Raw genomic sequence first — 22,651 nt, 5'->3', positions numbered from 1 at the left:
CTTTCCTCCATGACAGGCCAGTACCCCTCCTCTTTGTTTCTGTGCTGGGCCTTGCACAGGCAAGGCTGGAGGACTCCCAGCAGACACTAATGGCTGCTGGACAAGCGAGCTCCTTCCATTGTTCGCGCCTGACGGATGCGGGAAACCACTCAAGTCATCCAGGCACCATCGGGGGACCAGAGATACCTAGATGCCAGCGTTTTCACAAGACGGGAGGCCAGTGTCCACTAACCCTTAACTCCTCATGTCTGAGTTCAGGGGGAAAAGTTGTTACACAGGAAACCACCTAATGTTGTGTTGTATTTGCAAACTTAAGAGTCAGTAATGACTAAAAAAAAAATCGATGGTCATCATAAATATGGCACCCCTCCAATAAAAGTGTACGTGTGTGTGCAACATTTTAAAGGATCATTTTAAAGGATCGTTCCTTTCCCACACGCCTCCCCTGTTCCCGTTGCTGGTTTCTGCATTCCCTTTCCTGTAAATTGACGCCACGCATGAATGCAAACTGTGGATAAGCTCCGCCCACCGTCACAGCACTTCCTGCGCCCTTCGGTCAAGCATTAGATGCACATTCCCACCTACGAATACCACGTGAAGTACGCATGCTCTGCTAGGAGAAGCACATTCATAAAAACTACAGCTGACAGAAGGCAGAGGGAAAAACAAGCATTTAGATCTTAATGAAATCTGAAATTCTAGGCCTCTCATCTCAAAGGACTGTGTGTGTGAGGCTGTTTGATAACATCAGTGTATGACTATATGAATTTTATAAAGTTATGTGTACCTGGTACACTCCCAAAGACAAATGTGTTCCCCTTTGAGTTTACATTATATCCTTGATAAAGTCTTTAAAGATGTTCATTCCACGCTATCCTCTGCATGGGAAATAAAGTTTTTAAATACTTTTAGAAGAAAGGAAATAGTTATGAGGCACAAAATAAAAATATATATTTGACAATAGTAAAAATTCACTGTACCAACTGCAATCTCTTTAAAAGCCAGATGTGTACCTGGATTGACATAGTTCCCCACCCCACTGGGAAAAAAATGGGTCCGAAAGAGGACCCAGCCCCTGTGCATTCGGATTTCCAGCTCAGAGAAGCCTAGGATGGCAGAAGGACGAGTCCTAAGGCAGCACCATGGATCAGAAAGAACCTCCCCAAGACATTATATTAATAGATACTGTACATGTCTCTTTTTAATACAAACACCACCACCACCCACAAATGAATGAGGACTATTGATATCGACCTCCTTATGAATTATAGTAATACATTTAAATTGTATCTTTCAACAGCAGATAGCTTTAAAAGTGGGAGGGCCAGTGAAGAAGAGAGAACTTGAGAACCAGAGGGGGAAGCCTAGGGGGATACCCGACAAGAGGCAGCTCTGGACAGCCACAAAGGGCCGGGGGGGGGCACCAAAGACAAATTCATCCGCCTTGTAACTCGGTGATTTTCTGCAAGATAATGAAGTGAACGTGCATCCCCCGTTCTTCGTTCCCCCAACTTGTCCTGAGGCTGCACTGGCTGACCTGATGCTTTACAGAGGCCATAAATGAAGGTGTGGGACCTCAGAAATTGAGACACTTGACTTACTGTACAGGCTATGACCCTGGGGTGGCAAGAGATCCAATTTTCAGCTCCAAGAAGAAACAGCAAGTTCAGGGTTTACTCTGTATGCTCCGCCCCTCCCTCCCTCGCATCCACCGCTGCTCCACAACCCTGGAGCTTTTTAACATTAGGGGTCCACGCTCTCAATCGAGACCCCACAAGTCAAGATTTATAAAACTTCTAAATATTATATTCTCAGAAACACAGCTCTTACACAGATCAGCAACCACATATTAAATTGCTAGCAGATGCTATTTATTCAATAGCACGAAAGGAAGAGTATTACAGTAAAAGGATTAAACTCATCATAAATGCTTCAGCTGTCTGTTCCACAACATCTTATATATTTTTCCAAATAATTAGCACCTGATAAAGAATTACTGGTAGTCAGGATCTAAAAAGCTCTTTGTCTTCCAGATGCTAATAGGACTGAACTGAAGCAGTCTTGTAGTTCTTCATATTTAGTGCCCTAAAATTAGAAAATAAATGCTCATTTAATTTTTTAGGTATGGCTAATATATCTGTAGGTTCTTGTAAAAATGTTTTGCAGTAAAAAATGAACAATCCCAAACCAAATTTCCTCACCACACTAAAAAGCTTCACTTTATATAAATCAGATATATTTTAAAGATGTAATTTAAGAACGAAAAATTGGTTTATGGGACCAGTGTTAAATAATCAGTTACTCTTTTCTGTCCAAACACATAAACTAGGGCACCATAGAGCCTTCTGTTCTCTGGATAGAAAAAAACCCACAGACAACTGCCCCCAAGAATATTATTCCTGTAGACAACAGTTAAATTACACAAATATTGAAGGGCAGCCTTAGTTTTGTGATATAATAATAATGTTGGTATTATAATCACTGTCTATAAGTGACAGGCTGCACTAGTGTTTTTATAAAAGGAAGTGTGAACTTGGTGCCCTTTACGTAATCCATTGTAGGATCACACTGAAGCTAGAAATAGGTTCATCAGTTTAATTGACATTAAAACTTTTTCAGTGACTAGACAGAAACGAATTCTTTCACTGATTTCTGATCTTGCACACACAGACACAAAATGATAGATTGTCCTTTTCTAATTTATTTTCTGAGCTCCTGAGACCTTCTCAGTTTTAAGAGTACTCCAAAGCTGGGTAAAATTGAAGTTTTAAGATACTTGAATATATACTTCTCCTCGAAGTATTATATAGTGATGCTAACAGCATTTTGATGAACAAGAATATTTCCTGTTTACATACAAGGCCGTTCCAAAGCTAAGAGCAGAAGCCTCGAGTGTCTTGTCAGCGTGCCCAGCTAACTGAACGAGGAATGTCCGTTTCATCTCCAACAACTCAGTGACACGCCACAGGTTTGTTTTAAAAATTATGGACAGAAGAGTTTGGTGCAGATCAATTGGGCTTTTTCCAACTACAAATTTCAGAAGATGGAAAAGAACTTCAAGGAGGGAGAGGAGATGTGTGGAAGGATTTCTCAGCTTCCCCGGATTTGTTGTCTATACAAGTTCGCACAAATAAAAAACATCATTTGGAAGGAATCTAGACGTCTAAAACAATTTCTCTCGGGATAGGGACTACATGAAACATCTTACTTACTTTTTGACATTCAAAGTCATGATGCTTTGAATTGGTCTGCTCTTTGGCCCACCTGGTGGGTGGAAAATCTTAGCGCCTTGGCTCACAGTCTGCTTTGCCAACTTAGCCACATAAGGGTCAGTAGAATGTGAAGGGTAAGGGTCAAATGTGCCTGCCTTCATTCCACCAGCCTACAAATGGAAATTAGAATATTGTATGGGGTTTTATAAAATGCTCCCCCAAAATTAGATTTTGAAGAAGTTTATATGCATTCATGCATTGTCTGTGAAGTTGGTTTTACATTTAAAGAAAGATATCTATTCTGTCTAATTCAAATACTAGTGAAGAGTCTTCCCTACCATCAATTTTATGGGGTTAAGACACTGTGGCTCTAAAAGTCGCTATTAAAATACAAATGTTCACAAGAAAATAAGTCTAAATTATTGCCCAGCATTAAAATTTTAGTGAGACTTTATGACATCAGGCTATCATCTAGTTAGGGGGCGAGCCCACCACTGAGGGAATGAGACCTAGGTCACATATATTTTGACAGAGAAAGAAGTTAGGACTTGGAACCGAAGGCTGGGAGAAGAGGCCAAGGGTAAGTTCACTCAACAGGAGGCCTGGCAGAACATGAGTTTGCTAAACATCAGTCAATGACGAGAAAGACAATTTTTTGTAAAAAAAAAAAAAGAACAGCACATAGAAATAGAAGGTGAGAAAAAAGCGTAATCTATTTTTATATTTATTTATAATTAAGGGAAGTCCATAAAAATATTTTTCACTTACACACAAAACAGATAAATATTTGCTTCAGTTTTTTAAACTGATTTACCATGGCTTTAATCTTTATATTATATATAGTTACTAAGAAAATGCTACAGAATCAAAGTAACCCATTTATTTAGGCATCTTTTCTCTTATAGTATCTAAGCCAGATATATGTGAAAATTTAATTCATTTGAAAGATATGGTTGTAATTTTCAAAATTTCTAGATTAAAAACAGATTACTTCAAAGAGCAAAAAATAATGAGAAAACCTAAGAAATGTAAAATAGATTCAAAAGTATAAAAATAAGTGGATAAATTAAAAATAATAAAATCTAGATTGGTATAGATTGGCATATGGTAAATATACCAACCTACCAAACGATGCATTTGAAAGTAAATTAAATAGATAAAGCCATACTGAAATTAAAAATGAAAGGAGTGGAGGAGCCCATACATATACAGACTACTAAAATACTGTTTTGGTTAACCTCGATGTTAATAAACTTGAAAACCTGAATGAAGAAAAATGATTTTCGAAGAAAATATAAATGTCAAAATTGACTTAAATAGAGACAGAAAACAGATGGGCACCATGCAAGAAATTAAGCTCAGAACATTTCCTACAATAATCCTTCAAGCTTTCAAGAACAGATATTTCTGGTGCCATTTAAATTGGCATAGAGCATAAAGAAGGAAATCTCCCTGATTATTCTAAGATGCTGGCATCTACTTACACCAAAATAGAACAAGGCATACAAAAAAAACGTACAGTCACACTTAAAGTCATTGATGCAAAGATAGTAAAATACTAACGAACGAAAACCTATTACACTTAAAGAGTAACACAGCATGGTCAAGTAGTATTCAGTTCCAGAAATTATCATCATTCATCTAATAGCAAGTCAGAGGGGGGAAAAGAGATGGTGTAAATAGATCAGCCCAAAACAGTCACATAATTCTACATACATTCCTGATTTACACCTATTGTTGGCATCTATAAAAATGAAACACCAGAAGTATCCTCATTAAACTCAAGATTAGGGCAAGGACAGCCACTATTGTGGTCTAAGCAACTGGACGTGAGCATGACATGAGAGATGTAGGTACTGGGAAGCAGGGAGCAAAATTATTATGCAGATAATATAATCATATAACTGAAACTCCAAAAAGAATCAACACAATACCCATTAGAATATAAGAAAGTGTAATGAAGCAGCCAGTAATTTTTTAAAATCAAATGTTTTATAAGGACAAATAACATGAGGAGAAATACGATTGCAAGAAAAAACTATTGACCCCAGCCTTGAAATAAGTGAGAATAAATCTAAGATACATAAGCCTAAATGAATAAATGAATAAATCTAAGATATGTAAGCCTATATGAAGTAAAATATAATATTCTACCAGGGAAATGAAGTTTCTTATTTTGTTCATTTCTAGGTCAGAAGATTCAAATTATGAATATCCAAATAAATCTTAAAATCTAAAGATTTAACTTTATAGCAAAATACCAAAGGTCTTTTCCCCCCAGAACTTTACGAAATAATTCCAAAGTTCTAGAGAATATGTAGAGAAGAAGAGCCAATATCGTTTTTTTAAAGAAAAACAAGAAGAGAACAGACTACCCAATACTGAAATGTAATCGTAATAATTAAAAGCAGGTTGGAACTGGTAGACAGAAGCAAATATCAAATAGAATGGAAATTTTTTTTAAAAGTCCTCAAACATAGGGTATGTTGATTTGATGAGTGGTATTCCAAAGCAGTGGCATTACAAATTACTCTGCCATTAATACTGGAAACAACTGGCCTTTAAAAAATGGCAGTTTTACTGAAATCTAATTCACACACCGCACACTGCACCCACTCGAAGCCCGCAACGCTCTGAGCCTCGCAGACACACGCCCTTCAGATCGACCACGAGCGCAACCAAGGCGCAGAACGTGCCCTCCCCCAAAGTTTCCTTCCGCCCTAAAAACTGGATTTTGAAAAAGGTGAAAGCTCGGTCCTTACCCCACTCTTCGCGTCAGTTACTGGAGTAAGCAAAAGTGGGTTTGTAGCTGTGAGCACGTGAAACACAGAATTGTTCACTCCTCTGTATTATTATTGATCGTTCATTGTATTATTTTCCATATGAACAACTGCCAACCAACTGTTGCCCACCCCTGTACATTTCAGATGAAGATTTCCATGCAAAAGAAGAAGCCGAATAGAAGAAATCAAGAATGTATTTTATTCTAATATTGATGATGAGGGTATAAGATCATAAAGCTCAGTGCAAAGAATAAATTTGACTGCATCAAATTACTAAATTTCTGAATAGCACAAAATTCCATCATTAAGTCAGAATTAACAGACTAAAAAATCATTTTCCACACAGATGACAAAAGAACAGTATCCTTAACATATGAAAAGATCTTATAAATCAATATGAAAAAATATATATATCCTAATAGAAAATCTGCAGAGAAAATACACAGGCAATTACAGAAGAAAAATATATATAAACCAAGGTTTGTAAACCATGAGGAGCATTTTCGTTTTTATTCACACTTATTAACTTCAGCAAAGTGAGACACTTTACTTTAATCATTTCAAAAACGAAAAGATCATCCGGCTCTTTATGGTTTTGAGAAAAACTATCCCTAAGATCTAGAGAGGCACTTAGAAAAATCTATTGTAAATTCAAAAATATTGGAACTGATTAATAATTACTGCATAAGAGCGTCCTTATTCCCATATGCTAGCCATACTTTGGGACTTTTCATAATTTTATAAAAACTGGTTTCACGATTCTTGACGTGAGTATGAGCAAAAGTTTACTGACACAGGTAACAAACCAATTTGGCAGCAAGAGGCACCGTTTCTTTAAAATGCTTAACATTTTTTCATTCTAAAATTTGTAACTTACCTTTTTACCAGGAGAAGGGGGCTTAAACGGGCCTGCAGGCGGTACTTTCTTCTCTTCTTTTCTAATCGGTGGGAGAGGCTTCTCCGAAAAAAAAGGATTGGTATCAAAATAATCTCTTGGGTAAAGATTTAACTTGAAAGGCGCCCCCTTAAGTAGGCTATGATGCTCTTCATTCTTTTTCTGTGGAGTTTGAAATTATATAGCATAAGTTACCCAAATGCATAATAGTACAGAGTCGAATCTTCTTTTCCATTTCATTTATTTACTTATTTATTTACTTAATTTTTAAATCCTCACCTGAAGATACATTCATTTATTTTAGAGAAAGAGGAAGTGTGGGGAGGCAGGGTAGGGGGAGAAAAAGAGAGAGAGAGAAACACTGATCAGTTGCCTCCTGTACATACCCCGACTGGGGACCGAACCTGCAACCAAGGTATGTGCCCTGACCAAGGATCGAACCAGCAACAGAACGACACTCCAACCAAGCCACCCATCCAGGGCTCTTTTAAATTTTAACATAAGCACATAGGTTTTTAAATATATACTGCCAGGTTCACAGGTTTTTAAAACATTCCTCTGCTATGTTCTGTTTTCATGCTACAAAGATGTGCTTACTTATGAACAAGCACAACTATGATCCTTAATTTTGGATATAAATTGATTTGCAGTATAGAAATCTACTTATCACCTGGACAAATCTATACTAACTATCTTAGTAATATGATATAGAAAAAAAAAGAAAAGGGAGAAAGAATAGAAAGATGTGCCTTTAGTTCAAACCCTCACTCCCGCCTGCCGGTGGGCACTCTCCAGGGACTCAGGGCGCCGTGATGTCATGTGCTCTCAGACTATAAACGAGGATAATCTGTGCCCAGTGTCCCAGTTCTGCATATATAGTACCTGGCACGTGGTAGTCCCGTAACAGGCGTCAGTTTTTACTTCTGAGAATGAGGACTATCCACTTTTTACACCCAGCCATTTTTATATGACAGTATTTTTGGCTACCTAGTACTCAAGCAATACAGGAGTCAACTGTTTCCCTCCTACACTGCAATCTTCTCTGTGCGACAAGACTAAGGACAAAAGTTGCTGTTAATAAAGTAGAAAAAATTTTCATGATATAAAATATAGACTCAAAAAGAAAACTGTCAAATGAATATTGACAGAATTTTCTCCGTTTTTTCGACTATGAAATTTGGCATTTCATCATTCAACAGAAAACTGAAAACATTTGATAACTGGCATCTAAAACCGTGAATCCAGGGAAGACTGGTTTTCATTTCTAAGAACAACGCTGTATAACACTCAGAATGTTTTGCTCTTCTTGGATTTTTCTCTTACTTTTGCTTGTCCTTACCCTTTTTCATGCCTGTAGGAACTTCACTCCCTCTTGGTGATCTCCTCTCCTCTCTCCCACACCACAATGGCACTGATAATTTAACCATTCCATTTTTCCTTTTGGGAAGTGTTATCTAATTTTGACTTCTGATCGGTCTACTGCAGGGCCCATTCATCTGCAGTGTTAACAGCCACCTCCGGTGACTCTGACACGGGGTATCAATAAGGCAATGCTGTAAGGATCTGAATGTCGTATCTGTTTTACCAACCCCCACCCGAGAGGGTTCAGTTGAGTACTGATCAGTACGAACATATCTGCTGGAAAACTGCTCAAGGCCAAAGGCACCACCTAAAAAGATCAGAGGTGACAACACCCAGCCCTGACACAGAGCTGGGATGGGTGCTGCTCCATCCGCTGTGCTAGAAATCACGATCCCCAGGGCACTGAGTGGGGCGCACAGAAAGGTCTCGCTTCCGAAGTGAGGAAGAACTAGCCCTAGATTTAGCACTGCTTCCATCCCACCAAAAGAATCTTAAAAGAAGACCTGAAAAAAATCCAACTGTTTACACCTCATTTAACTGCACCCCAGAACAAAGCTCAAGAATATGTATAAGAAAACCAAAAGGTTTAGCAACCAATCAGGGAAAATCTGCTATGCCCAACATCCAACTAAAAATTACCAGCAATGCAAAGAGTCAAAGGCCCAAGCCGGTACGTTCCAGTTCTTCATCCTGCCACTTAGTGAAGGGAGCAGTTTTCCATCCTTTCAATCGCTCCTCCGTTCTGTTTCTACTTTCTCACTTTTCTCCATCCCCCCTCCACGCCGTTCACTCATTATTACAATGGCTTGGTCGGCCCCAAAGTTCTCCCACTACTTTGCTAGTAGGGTGTTGCGGGGACATGACCAAGTGTTAGGATATGACTCTTCTACTCAAAATAGAGTGAGGTTGATCAGGTCGAGTTAACAGAAGTCTCACAGCCAGTTTAGACAGATGAAAGCTAGATGTGGTAAATTATAGCACCAGACAGAAGCTCATCCTGGGAAGAGCTGAGAGGACCTATAGCAAGATGTGCAGCTCTAATAGCAAAAATAAAATAAAGTTATCACAATTCATAAACCTTGGGCTGCCATTCACCTACTAATACAAATATGTCAAGCAAAACAAAGCCTCACCTGGTTAAACCAAAATATGATCAAAGTGAATTCTCTAACTCAATGAGAAAAGTTGAAAAAATTCAAAACATTCTTTTACCTTAAAATCTAGTTTTGCTGCATCGTAGAAATCAGCAGAGTGTGAAAACTGTTTACCTATCGTAACATTTGCATAGCTAAGGAAAGAAAACAAGTGATGGTGACTTTGGGGTTCAGAAATTCTAGATTTCATTGTTTTCAGTGCAAAACAAATGCTACAAAAGTAGTAAATATATCCTACCCATATCCAGTTCCTTTCTTCCCTGGGTTTGTGTATAAATTCTTCCCAGGTACCTCATATTTTTCCCTGGGTCTGGACTGCGCACTGAAGAAGGGGACTGGACCGCCTATTGTCCCATAGTAGCTTCCCACTCCGCATCTTACCATTAAAAAAAATTTAAAAGAATAGGTTAAAATGGCCAATTTTGTATTACCACAATTTTGTGTATATTTTACCATAATTTATCTTAAAATGATTGAAAAAAGAGCAGAATATTATTGACTTGCTTAATTTTGGTTAGAAAAATATCATTTTTGTTACTTTTTAATTTAATTTTCCCCATGTGTCAAAGACAAATTTTAAAATATGTTTTTAATTTTTATGCTTATTTTAAATGTTTGTATAAACAAAACTTTGTAATCTCTAGAAAGTTAAAATCATTTCCATTAATTCAGTTAACTATTACAATAAATAGACCCTTTTGTGTTTTTTTAGATAAATTTTCAGATACTTTACAGCAAATTAGCTAATAATTGGTTGATTACTTCTGACCATCCACTCATTAGAAACTACACTTTCAAAACATGTAAATATTTTTTCTACTGCTGATGGCAAAATGAATCTCATGGAATTTTGCTGAATTTCTCCTTTGTGGTTTATACATATTACTATAGAAAAAAATTTTTTTTAATTTTAATGTTAAATTTTCTGGGTCCACAGTATATATATTAAATCATTAAACCATTTACCACCTAGTACTTTATTTTAACAAATTTTATCTTTAAATTTCAAAATAAAAAGGGTAGCTAATGTTAGTAACAGTCATAGTCTCTAATTTCCAAGTTATCAGTGAAGTAAATTTTAATAATCAGAAAATGGTATCCAAGACAAATGAAACCTTATTATCATCAAAGCCTGACACTGTTTATACATTTGAATTAAAATTTTTAAAAACTAGACAGACATCAACATCGATTATTTACCTCTGGTCTTCAAATAGGTATGTTACCCTTTAATAACTTTAAATAAGGTTTCATTAGGAGAAGATACTTATTTTCATTCATTGCTTTTTATAAATATAAGCAATAAAATAAAATACAATAAGGAGACAAAGCAACGACATCACAGATAAAAGGTCAGTCATGCACAGGCATAACCTAAGAAGAATGTAATTTACTACAAGCAATGAATATTGGTACATTTAAAATTTAAGTGTCTATGGTTCCATAATTTGGTGGTGAATTAGTACCAATATAGAAGGCTTCTTATTTCTACTATCGATCTCTCTTTTTGGAAATACTTTCTGTATCCCACTAAATTACAGATTTGCACATATTTGTGAAATTTAAAAAGAAAGGAAAATACATCTAACTACAAAACCATTATTATTTCTTGGCTGACAAATTAACAAAAAAGCAGATTATAATCAGCGATTTTCAGTCAGCGTGCCACAAGAATTTTTAAAACATCCAATACCTAAGTATTTTAGTCAGGGGCATTGAACTCTTTTTCCTTAGATTGTCAAAAAGAATGACAACAGTCAACACAACAATAACTATTTGATGTGAATAAGTAAAAATTATGCCTATTTTTGTCAGATTGGCAAATATATACATTTTTGGTGTGCCACGGAATTTTAGCATTAGTTTATGTGTGCCATGAGATGAAAAAGGTTGAAAACCACTATCATGATCTAATGTGTCAAGACAGCAATTCCTGATTATTACCACAAGAGGTCAACTTCATGGGAGACACTGGAAAATAAAAAAAGGTTATTCGAAGGGTAAAATACCTAGATTACATGTAAAGAAATGAAGTAATAACTGAAAAAATGCAGTATTGAAGGAGAAAATGAAGAAGACAAAGAAAAAGTAGTAATAGTAAAAATAAATCATTCAAACAACCTATCCAAAGTGTGAAAATGTAGAAAAAAGATTGAACTATAACAATAGAAATAAAAAAGAAATTCCCGGTCAAAAAAAGAAACAGTCATTTTGACTTAAAAGATTGGAGCTTTACTAATCTCAAGAAAACACCACAAATAAGCTCAAAATTAGCCTTCAACCAACCTGTATCTACCATAAACTATAAATTAAGAGAGTAACATTATTGAGTATAAATTAACATATTATAAAACCCAGCTACATAGTATGATATAGTATAGGCTATACGATTGTTTTGTTTAATAATCTGAAGTTACGGAAAAAAAATGAGTCTTGCCCCCAAGTGGGGGGTGGGGAGGGGAGGGGCCAGAAACATGAACATTGCGATGAAGTATGAAGTGTGATTCCTGCTGGAAAAAAAAATGAACCTTCACCATGACAACTGTCTCAACTAAAGTGTTGTTAAACCCCACACAGGTACATTCACAATGATTTTTACATAATGTATCTTGGGTAAATTATCTCCTTTATCAAAAAAGAAGGCTTTCCCTAACTTCACATTTTTATTAATGCCACGTGTAAGATTTTTTAAAGCAGACAAAACAGTCCAAGGCACAGATATGATGACCCAAGGAGATTTTTCCCATCCTGACCACTGCCAGGTTATTGACTGAATTTATATGCATCATTTAGTTGGCCTTTATTATATAAACTAGTAGAGAACAGTGACATAGATAATCCAACATTTAATGTGATAAGGAGAATCAATTTAATCAAAATTACCTGTCAACCTAAATCTTGCAATGTAATTGTCCCCAACTAAGACAAAATAACCAAAGGATCATACTTTTAAAAAATGTATCATATACAAGTAAGTCCTGTGGAAGAACAAACACTTAATTTAGAATAGAGGACAGAAAGCTGCAGGTGTAAGACTTTTCTCCCAGACACTTACGGTTTCTTATCTCCATTACTAGGGAGGAAGGCCTTGCCTAGATTTTTTTTGGCTTCTTCCATCATATTCCGTCTCCTCACTTGATTCAGACTGACATAGCCTTCACCTTCAAAAACCCTCACAAAATGCGGATCGAAATAGCCGGCCTGGAGACTGGACATTTCTTTCGACCCCCCAGGTAGCATCTGTTTTTTTCTGCTGGCGGCCTCATTAAAGGGTCCTTTAAAGATAAGTTATATCATAATTTTGAGCTCACCAGGAATTAAAGAACTTGAAAAATAACTTAGAAAAGCTTCCAAATATGACACGTGCCACTAAGTTTTGAGACCTAAAACCTGTTTCAAAACGTCACTGAAAGCTCTGCAGGAAAGGCTCGGTTGACAATAAGTCCTAAGAGGGTTGCATTAAAATAGACGAATCATTAGATTAAATTCACAGTCTAATCATTAGATTAGACTGTGAATTTAAGAGCTGGAAGAGACCTTAGAGGTCACCTTTTCCAACACTTCCCCATCTGCGTACTGGGAAACACTGTGTGAGAGGGGTGTGTGTGTGTGTGTGTGTGAGCACAGGATGAAGGGGAGGGTGTTCCACACTCGGATGGAAACAATTTCCCTCCTGGGTATATACACGTGAGTGCCATTGTCCACTAAAAGACCTGAACAAGAAAGTTCATAGCAAGGTCATTCCTTATCACCAAAAATAGTTCAAATGCCCATCATCAGGAGAACAGATAAATAAAGTGTGGTATGTTTATACAATGAAATATTGGATTGGCCATGGCCAAAAAGTTTGTTTCCTCTTTTCTGTACAATGGCTCTTGTAGCACGCTCAGTTGTCTTCCACTTCGTTCGAAACGATGTTATTGGATTGGATTGGGACAGCCATCATACCAGCGTGCATTTAAAAAAATCAAAATGGGTGAATTTTTGTGCAGCCATTTTAATACTGAAGATAGAAGAAAACATTAAATATTTTTGGTGTATTATGCTTTATTATTTCAAGAAAGGTGAAAATGCAACTGAAATGCAAAAAGAAAGTTTTGTGCAGTGTATGGAGAAGATGCTGTAACTGATAAAACATGTCAAAAGTGGTTTGTGAAGTTTCTCGGTACTTGACATTCTGGCCGAATAATTCTCTGCTGTGGGGTCGTCTTCTGCAGTGGGAGATGTTTAGAAGCACCCCTGGCCTCTACCCACTAGAAGCCAATATCAGGAGAGAGCCAACATACTCAAAATATCCAAAGCAATAAAGATATTGGTGAAAACAAAAAGTGTGTCCTTTATTTTATGAGAAAAAACTAAATTGGCTTTTTGGCCAACCTAATAAATAATAGTAGCCCTAAAAGTTTTTAAAGGCCGTTTTTATGAATATTTACAACTTCTTTTATAATTGGGGTCAATTTGGGAAGTCCTCGGTAATGTAAATAATTTTTTTGAAGTGCAAACAATCTTTAAATCAATTGGCTACTTCAATTAAAAATTGTATAATTGGCCCTGGCTGGTGTAGCTCAGTGGATTGAGTGCGGGCCTGCGAACCAGATGATCGTGGTTAGATTCCCAGTCAGGGCACATGCCTGGGTTGCAGGCCAGTTTCCAGTAGGGGCCAGTTCCCTGCAGGGGATGCACCAGAAGCAACCATACATTGATGTTTCCTTCCTCTCTCCTTCCCTTCCCCTCCAAAGATAAATAAATAAAATATTTTTTTAAAAAATTGTATAATTGATTTTTTAATTTATATTTTTTAAAAGTAATACATTCACATGGTTCAGAATGCAACAGCATAAACATTTTTTACAACAAATCCTCCTCCTACAGCACTTGGCCATTCAGTTCTTCTCCCACAGGCGATCATGATATTAAACTTGTTTCCCAAAGAATTGAGGCATTTTCCAATAAATATTTTCATATTCTTCTCTATTGTTAATGTTCAGCAAACTATATATACCATTCTGCAACTTAATTTTTTTAATCACATATCTTGGAGGTCTTTTGTATCTGTATATTCTTCCTTAATGTTAAATAGAAGTCATCAAATAGCCAAAAATTTAACAAAGACTTTGAAAAGCTTTATTTACTTTAGCTTTTATTATTTATGACTCTTCTAAAAATCCCTCAGCTATTCATTTAGCATTTCATCTTTCAAGAAGGGATGGTGGATGGCCTTTTCAGGTGCAAATGTAAATGCTATTTGCATACTAAAGTGTGCCATTTAAGAAAAAAAGCCAAAAAGATATTCTGGGAGAAAACTGCCATGAAACCTTGGAAAGCAGTAAAATTACCCATAAGCAGAATTATAAAGGTAGGGCAGCCCAATGAAATGAGCTTCCTGCTCTTATGAAATGACAGTCTCTGAACGCTATGGAAATTACACAGGTTTATTCAACGACAGTACTAATACTTTAAAATACCTACCATTAAAAATATCGCCTAACTTAAACCCCAAACCCAAACTTTCATACAGGAAACGTCTACTGCTAGGCTGTAAAGAAAACTACACTCACGATTAAACGGAGACACGTATTTGTCGCCCACAGTGACATAGCTCATCTCACTGAAGAGGCCGATCCTCTCCATGTCAGTCTTCCCTCCTTCCGCAGGCATGGCTGCTTCTCGGCGGGGCTCTCTACGTCGGTACCTTCAAAGGGTTCCTTAGGGCTACTTCTATCGCAGCCTCAACCTACCTCTCAAGGAAAAATACAGGAGGGAACGTTTAGAAAAATGGTGATTAATAAATTTCAGTCTAAATTACTTTCAGTCTCTAACATTCTCTAAAAAACAATAGTCCCAAACTATGTGGGGAAAGAATCTACTTTGGGGGCTGAGAGGGGAATAATGAGATTCAACATTACTACCAGTGACTTCTCCTCTTCGCTTTCCAGGGAAAATACCCAGAAATTACTAAGTGTGTGTGACAGCATTGTCCCACTGCCACCCAACTGTTGTCAATGACAACGTTATTACTGTTCACTGAGGCCCAGAGTCTGTGCAGCCAACACCCTTTGAGTTCAAGTTAGAATTAAAAATCATAATTAACTATGGCAGGTATTTTCAGTTTAGACCATACTGCATTGTCCCTCGTATTGAAAATTATAACTTAGCTTTTCAGAATGCACAACACACACAGTAAAACCCTACAGCTCTTGAGGTTTTTTTCAGGTTTAAGGGGGGAGGGGACAATCGTCTAGACAAGATAAAAACAAAGAACAATACCAACAAAAATCCACAATGAATTCGAAGTATCTGTAAAAGGGCAAGATGTAACCGTGATTACCTTTTGAAATACCACATTAAAAATGCAACGATTTACTTAGATATTAATTTTTTACTTAGACTTGATCTAATAAAGGAGAACCAAAGAGCTAAGAATACTTGCCTCCACTTCCTCATAGTGTTTTTGAAGCACCAACTTGATCTAGGCACTGGGCATCCATTAGTGAAAAAAATCAAACATTGACTTATGCCTTGAATATAGTGGAAGCTGTCAATGATACTAAACATTTATATTTGGAACTGAGGCTCACTGGAGGATCAATCACTGCTAATGTGCAATATTAAAGGGGCACGTGAAGATTCCAGTTAAACTAAAAGGAAAAAATATATAAGCCCTTCCCCACGTCCTACCTTTTCCTGCAATGGGGTACATTTTTTAAAAGCTAGTGGTTAGCCCACTGGAGTGTACTACTTAGATTTGCGTGGTATGTCAAAGCTCCATCCCACTGCCCACCCACCAAGCTTCCCGTGCTTTTACAGGGGCTCCCAAGGCCGCTCTCACCCTCATGTGTGGCCCTGGGGACCCTGCTCCCTGGGCTGCACTTGCCTTCCTTCTGCTCTCAGGTTGCGCCCTCCCCTGTCACAGGACCACGACAAGCGCTCTGTCACTTTAGGCAGGACTTCACTGTGCCACACCCTTTCGTTCCCTCAATTAACACTGAGCCTTCGTATTATTTAGTTTATTCATCAAGGCGTTAATTCCCTCTATCACAGCCGCACATGCTTCTCTTTCCGTGTCCTCATGACTATGGGTTATCATCTTACATCCACATTAACAGCTCTGCCCCATCCTGCCCCCCCCCACACACACACTCACACTCGATTGTTGGTCCACAAAGGCAGGAACAAGGTATGAGTTTGGTACTTAGCACAATACTCCCCGCGTCTGCGCAGCACCTGGCGCAGCAGCAGAGCGAGGGGAGTTTTTCCACTCTTTATCTCTCCTTGAGCAACATTTACAAAAATCATTCATTCATGTATTTAGCAGTATCTTTGCAAACCCCTCCTCTGGGTAAGACTCGCTGAGAAAACTGGTATTTTAAAAAGCATGGATGATGCCCTCAGAGAGCTTACCCTCTAGTAGAGAAGTTCATAATTAAGTATAACACTCCTGGAGCGTGGATAAAATGACGGGGGTTGGGGGGAGGGTACACGAGGAGCAGAAAACTCCTGGCTAACCTGCTGAGGAAAGGGAGTTCCCACTAGGGAAACAGGCTCGGAGTAGGTAGGTATATATAACGGGCAACAGCTGGCGGCCGCCAGGGCCAAGTCACCTCCCAGAAGGGCACTCAATCCGACCACCGGGATCAGGTCGTCTCAGCTCCGGGCCAGGTTAACTCGGCTGCAGGAGCCACGAGGGCTGCGAGCAAGCCTTGCGCAAGCGCTTCCCGCGCGGGGACTCGCCGCGAAGAGCCACAGCAAGCCCCACGTTCAGCTGGTGTTTGTTGTGACACGTCGCCCCGGGTACGGGAGACTCCATTCCAAGGATGCTACAGGGGGCCCGTAAAGGCATCGAATTGGCTACAAGTAACACAGAAAGACTTATGAGTCGGGTGGAATACGAATGACTCAACCAATAACATTTACTTGTAAATTTTAATAAAATTTACTTTTATGTTAATTACAACAAGACTTCTTCCTGCCCCTTTCTTCACCCGCGGAGAGCTGTGGCGTGGTACGCCCGGACGTCACTGCCTGGCATGCTGGGAGTTGTAGTTCGCCTTCCCAGGCCCCGCCCCCGGGTGACGGCACATCCAGACCAGCCTCCCAGCGCGTGGGCGGACGTCAGCGTCTCTGTCACCGCCAAGTCTCACGCATGGTGAGTACCTCTGCTTGCCACCGACCCCTGGGTTTTTTCCGCGGACTTCGGTAGCTGCCACGACTACGGCTCCAGCGACCTCGAAAGGAGCTGGTCCTGCCGGGGCCCGCGATGGCAGCCGCGAACCCCTCGGCCTGGGCCGCCCTGTGCTCGACCTCCCAGCTGGGGCCGAAGGGACCCTGCCCCGCACCGCATAGATCCCCATCTCCTCCGCATTTGGCCAGGCACCTCCTGCGCCTCCTCCTTGTGAATGCATTTTGAGGACGAGGGGGACATTCGGTGTTTTTGAAGGTTTGAAGAAGTATTGGACCTGGGAAAGGCGAATAACTTCCTTCAAATAATCTGTTCCCTCCATTCCACTGATGTCACCCTTCCGGTTTCCCTCCCTTGTGATTGCTCAGCCAGGTCCTCCAATCCCTACTCTACATACCGTGTGGTGTTCTTCAGGGATACTTCAGCGATACTTCTTTACACCCTGTGCCTTCTCCCAAATTCGTGTCTCCAGTTTAGACCTTTGTTTTGACCCCCAGATCCGCATATCCACTGGCTGCACCTCCAACTGGGATCACTCACGTGTATTTCAGGCTCAGCGACTCATCATTTCCACCTCTCATCCCACCCCTGCTCTTCCTCCAGTGATCCCACTTCACTTAGCCATGCCCCGCGTCCACCCTCTTGTGCATCCAGAACCCTGGGTATCATCCTCGACATCTCCCTCTTCCCAGCTCCTGAGCATCTGACCGGTGATCAAGTCCTGTGGCATCCACTTCTAAATGGCTGTAAATTCTCCTTCTCTGTACCCTTACCGTCCTTGTGCTCGCCACCAGCATCTAGCCATCGGCCAGGCTCTTCCATGGTCCTTTCAGCAGGCCTAGAATGCGCTCGCACACACCCAGCCCCACCTTTCCTTTGGAATTGTCATACTTGTGCCTGCTCACCTCTCGGATCTCAGCTTAAATATGATTGCTTCTAGGCAAGTCTAGGGAGAGCCTAGTGCTTTTACATGAGATCTTCTATGGAATCTGCACAACCATCCTATAAAGTTGTGCATTTTTCCAATTTTACTGAAGAGTGCAGAAGACTTGAGTAATTAGTTAAATTGTGCAAAAGCATACAGTAAGTCACCAAGGTAAATTTGTTCTTGGCTGTCTTTTTAACTTTTACCTTCTTCGGGATCTTTCATTGCCGTTAAATGTTTTCTACTCTTGGGTGCCTAGTATATTGTATGGTAGTATTGTTCTTTATTTTACCAACCTCTTAGTGATAGCTATTTAGGTGTATTTTTTGTGGGGGAGGGGTTACTATGATGAACAAGAGTATGATAAGTGGACAGTGATGAAGCTAAATTTGTCTTCAACTTTCTTCATTATTTTCTTAGAATTCCCAAAAATAGAATGGGGCAAACAGGTTACAATTTATGAAATAAATACAAGCTGTCACCATTTAAAAATGTGACAAGAGATTTGTAAACAAGAAAAATAGTAATGATGTTTACTCAGTAATGTTCTGCGGATCAGAATTAATGTATGTTCAGTCACTAGCACAGTGCCTTTTACATTTTAAGAGCTCAGTCAATGTTTGTCTTTATTTGTTTATTTCAAAATAAGACTCTTACTATGTAGTGTGGGTCTTCGACCTGTCTGAAAAATATTTTCAGACTCTGATGAACTCTTTGAAACCCCTTCCCAGAGGTTCTCTCCCTCCTCCACTCCCCGCAACAGAATGGTAGATATCCTTTGTCACATGCCATCAAATACCTGAAACTCAGCACATGTACCCAAGTTAAAAACTGCCGATAGATTCCATTTTACAAATTCTCTTTCCCCTTTATAAGTTGCAAGCATTTTCCTATGGTGTGAAAAACTCTTCTAAAGCATGGTTTTTCGTGGCTATATAATATTCAGAATTATTTAACCCATCTGTTCTTGTTGACATTTGGATTAACATCCTCATTCCTGAATCCATGGGTGTTTTGCAGATTTCCTTAAATTTCTAAATTCACACTTACTACTCCAAGAATGAATGTAAGGCTTTTGGTTCTGATTGGTGCATTGCCTTAGGGAGTGTTCCACAGTTCATCCTCCCATTGGCGATGTATCAGTTTTCTCTCATCATCTTGACCACCAAATAGTTATTATATTAGGCTCAATGTTTTCGTCCCACTCTTAGACGAGTTCTTTACCATTGATGTTTTCATGTCAGTATTAAGCCCATTGTTAAGACTTAAGTATTAAGACCGTATTTAGGAATACGGTCTCAGAGCGGTGGTCCTCAGCTTTTCCATATTAGAATCACTGCAGTGGCAATGTAGGGAGGGGGGTGGCTTTTAAATCACCTTATGCCCTAGACAGTCCACAGACCACAATTAATCAAATCTCTAAGAGTGCAGCCCAGGTAGCAGCATTTTAATTTCCTCGGGTGGTTTCAGTGTGCAACAAAAGTGGAGAACCCTGATTTAGAATTTGGGGTGTTTTGGTTTGTTTTTCTGCATAAAATAATTAACTCAAGAAATAATTTGAAAAGTCAAAGTCAATTAATGCCTTGGCTGAAACTCAGGTGGACTGTAGTGTATATGAGGATGAGTTTGTCTGGTTTCACAGTGGAAGTTTTGCTTCTTGTGTCTTAGGTGACTTCGGGGACTATGGACATACTCTTCCGAGTAAGGGGAGGACTCGACCTAGCTTTTCAGCTAGCTGCTGCTAGTGGTAGGTTTGCCAGAAAACAATGTTTATTATAAAATTGACAATGAACTATACTGCCATGCTCACCAAACTGCAAATGAAACCGAGGGAGCGCTATGTCCCAATTAGGCAAATCTATAAAGACAAAGAGTAGATGAGCAAGTGCTGTCGGTAAGCGTCGGGGGAATAGGGAATGACCTCTGATAGGGACAGTTTCTTTGGGGTGATGGAACCGGTCTGGAATTAGAGAGTCATGACTGTACAGCCTCGTGAATGTACTAAAAGCAACTGAGTTGTACTTGTTAAAAGAATGAATTTTGTGGTCTCTGAAATTTATCTCAGTGTTTAAACAAGACAGGCAAACGTCTTTAAGTCATTATTGAATCTGGGGAATGGATATTCAGGAGCCAGTTTTACTTCTACTTTTGGGTATTTGGAGGCATTCGTGTTGAAAAGTTAAAAATGTTCCTGACTTCTCTTTATATTCTTTTACTTTAGAAATTTTTGTCAAGAAAGCACTAGATCATGTGTTGAGCGACCTGTCAACCAGGCTTTCTTCAGACGCACTGGTGTTCGGCATCCGCCACAGTCCCGTGTACGTGTGGCCGAACAGCGACCAGAACACCGTACCAGGAGAACTGACTGACGGTTCTGCTTGTAAGACCATCATGCGCTTTATCCAGTGAGTGCTTTTGCAGATTGCCATGAATGTTTTCAACATGGGATTGCATATGATAACCATCTGTGTGTATTAAACATTTAGATTTGAACAGGAAGAAGACACAAAACGAAAATTCATGAGAAAGAAAGACAAAAAGTTACCAGATGTGGTAAGCAAATCACCTGTCTTCTTAGTGGTAAAAACTTTAAATCCTTGAATTTGGACTTGAGATCTTAGAAATTATTTAATCCTCTCTTAGTTTTTACAGATCAGATCATTGAGGTCCAGAAAGATAAATGATTTTCCAGAAGTTATATCTTTTTTTCCATATCTGAACTCCTGTCCCATTATAACACTTAGCTTAAAATTTTCCGAATGCTCTCTTTATTCCACAAAAACAGCTTGAGTGCATTTCCAAATCACTTAAAATTTAATAAAAAGGAATCATTCTGAAACACGCAGTGACATACTATGCTATGTGACGTAGTAAATAGAAAATGATTTACTTTTCTTCACACTGTTCTTGCTTCTGTTGACTTTTGAACCCGTACTGTTGAGTGCCCGCCTGCCGTGTGCTGCCGGATACTGGAGATAAGAACTGGAGCGACTTCTTCCAGGCAGGAAGTTACATAAAATGAATTTGACAGTAGAGAATTTCCAGGCTGGTAGGGGACAACTGGGGTACATGAGGGTGGAGAGATCAGTAGGGGACACGTCAGGAGAAGCAGAACTAAACTAGCAGCTGTGATCATAGGAGGGAAAGGAGACAAGGGGTATTGAGGGGACACAGCGCATGACACCCGGAAACCAGTGGGATGTGGGGTGACCAGGTTCCTGCTGGAGTGAAAGTGGAAGTTGTAGGAGGGCATGAGGGTCCATTCGCCTTGTGTTATGTTTGAGATACCAGTGAGGTGTCCCCATGAGCCGTTTTACCAATCTGGGGGGCACACAAAAATTACAAGCTGTATTAATCATTGTTTGAGAATTGCCAATCATTGGAGCTTGACATTTTGAAGAGTACAGGCCAGTTATTTTGTAGAATGTGCCTCAGTGTGGGTTTGTGTTGTTCTTCCTCATGAATAAACTCCAGTTGTGCATTGTCGGTAGGAACACCACAGGGGTCAGGTTTGTTCTCCTAAGCACATCATGTTAAAGGGGTGCGTGTTACCAGTTTGCTCCGAGTGCCGGTGACGTTAACTTTGATCACTTAGCGTATCCGCCACCGCTCTCCACTGTGAGGGTGCTGTTTTTCCCCTTGGTTAGGAAGAGTCTCATGGAAAGATACTTTCGAGACTATGTGTATATTCTGTTCCTCATCACATTTTTACCTACCACTTCTAGCACCAATTGATAATTCTTGCCAGAATCCAACATTAATCTGACAGTTGAAAAGTGGTGATTTTTCTATCATGTGTTCCTTATTCATTAGATATCATTAAAAGCTCTTCCTTATCCTTATTTGGGTAGTTTCTGCCCAGATGCATGGATTCTTGTTTTATGCAATGAGTTATAATCTGTTACTACTCTTAGTTATTCTGAGGCTTGGCCAATAGAAGCTTCTCCGGGCTGGCTCCCGTGTTTTGTTGACACTGTATTTCCAGTGCTCCCTCGCTTCTTCCACAGGCTGTTCCAGGCACTTCCTGTACTGTCTCCGTTCCAACGCAGGACTGAGCCATTTCTCTAAGGAGCATCTGCATGGATGAGTGAATCCATGCTATTCACACACACACACAACACATACACTCACACTTGCCTCT

At 39.3% G+C, this 22,651-nt stretch overlaps 2 protein-coding genes across 8 annotated transcripts in view; one reads left to right on the top strand and one right to left on the bottom strand.

The window, feature by feature from the left end:
- Positions 1–1,975: 1,975 nt before the first annotated feature.
- Positions 1,976–17,180, bottom strand: CFAP96 (cilia and flagella associated protein 96). Of its 4 annotated transcripts, none has more exons than XM_037055185.1 (8): positions 16,913–17,180; positions 14,965–15,144; positions 12,462–12,681; positions 9,645–9,782; positions 9,465–9,540; positions 6,873–7,052; positions 3,213–3,382; positions 1,976–2,085 (listed from the first exon to the last, which is right to left on the bottom strand). In XM_037055185.1, the coding sequence occupies exons 2-8, from the start codon at positions 15,062–15,064 to the stop codon at positions 2,037–2,039; spliced, it is 933 nt and encodes a 310-aa protein (XP_036911080.1). In that variant the 5' UTR covers positions 15,065–15,144; positions 16,913–17,180; the 3' UTR covers positions 1,976–2,036. The 4 variants fall into 4 exon arrangements, with proteins under 4 accessions (XP_036911080.1, XP_036911079.1, XP_036911082.1 ...); XM_037055184.1 differs by having other exon boundaries at positions 14,965–15,140; XM_037055187.1 differs by having other exon boundaries at positions 17,008–17,180.
- The window catches only part of UFSP2 (UFM1 specific peptidase 2), a 22,262-nt gene continuing 13,570 nt past the window's right edge, over positions 13,960–22,651 (top strand). The window contains exons 1-4 of one of the 4 annotated variants that reach the window (XM_037055180.1): positions 13,960–13,964; positions 20,179–20,257; positions 20,732–20,915; positions 20,997–21,063. In XM_037055180.1, coding sequence (XP_036911075.1) covers positions 20,194–20,257; positions 20,732–20,915; positions 20,997–21,063 — 315 coding nt within the window. In that variant the 5' untranslated portion in view covers positions 13,960–13,964; positions 20,179–20,193. The other 3 variants (XM_037055177.1, XM_037055179.1, XM_037055178.1) reach the window with 3 other exon arrangements.

This window comes from Sturnira hondurensis, unplaced genomic scaffold (genome assembly GCF_014824575.4).
Source record: "Sturnira hondurensis isolate 20B ecotype Veracruz unplaced genomic scaffold, ASM1482457v3 Scaffold0008640, whole genome shotgun sequence".
NCBI lineage: Eukaryota > Metazoa > Chordata > Mammalia > Chiroptera > Phyllostomidae > Sturnira > Sturnira hondurensis.
The sequence above is the reverse complement of the archived record's forward strand: the minus strand, read 5'-3'. Positions and strand labels throughout refer to the sequence as shown.

Bases quoted from the DNA above. Each gene is read 5' to 3' on its own strand.
- CFAP96 (XM_037055185.1), bottom strand. From the start codon at position 15,064: ATGCCTGCGGAAGGAGGGAAGACTGACATGGAGAGGATCGGCCTCTTC. The intron at 12,682-14,964 runs GTGAGTGTAGTT...TTATCTTTAAAG, and splicing joins ATACGTGTCTCCGTTTAATC to GACCCTTTAATGAGGCCGCC. The intron at 3,383-6,872 runs GTAAGTTACAAA...TTCCATTTGTAG, and splicing joins CCCCTTCTCCTGGTAAAAAG to GCTGGTGGAATGAAGGCAGG.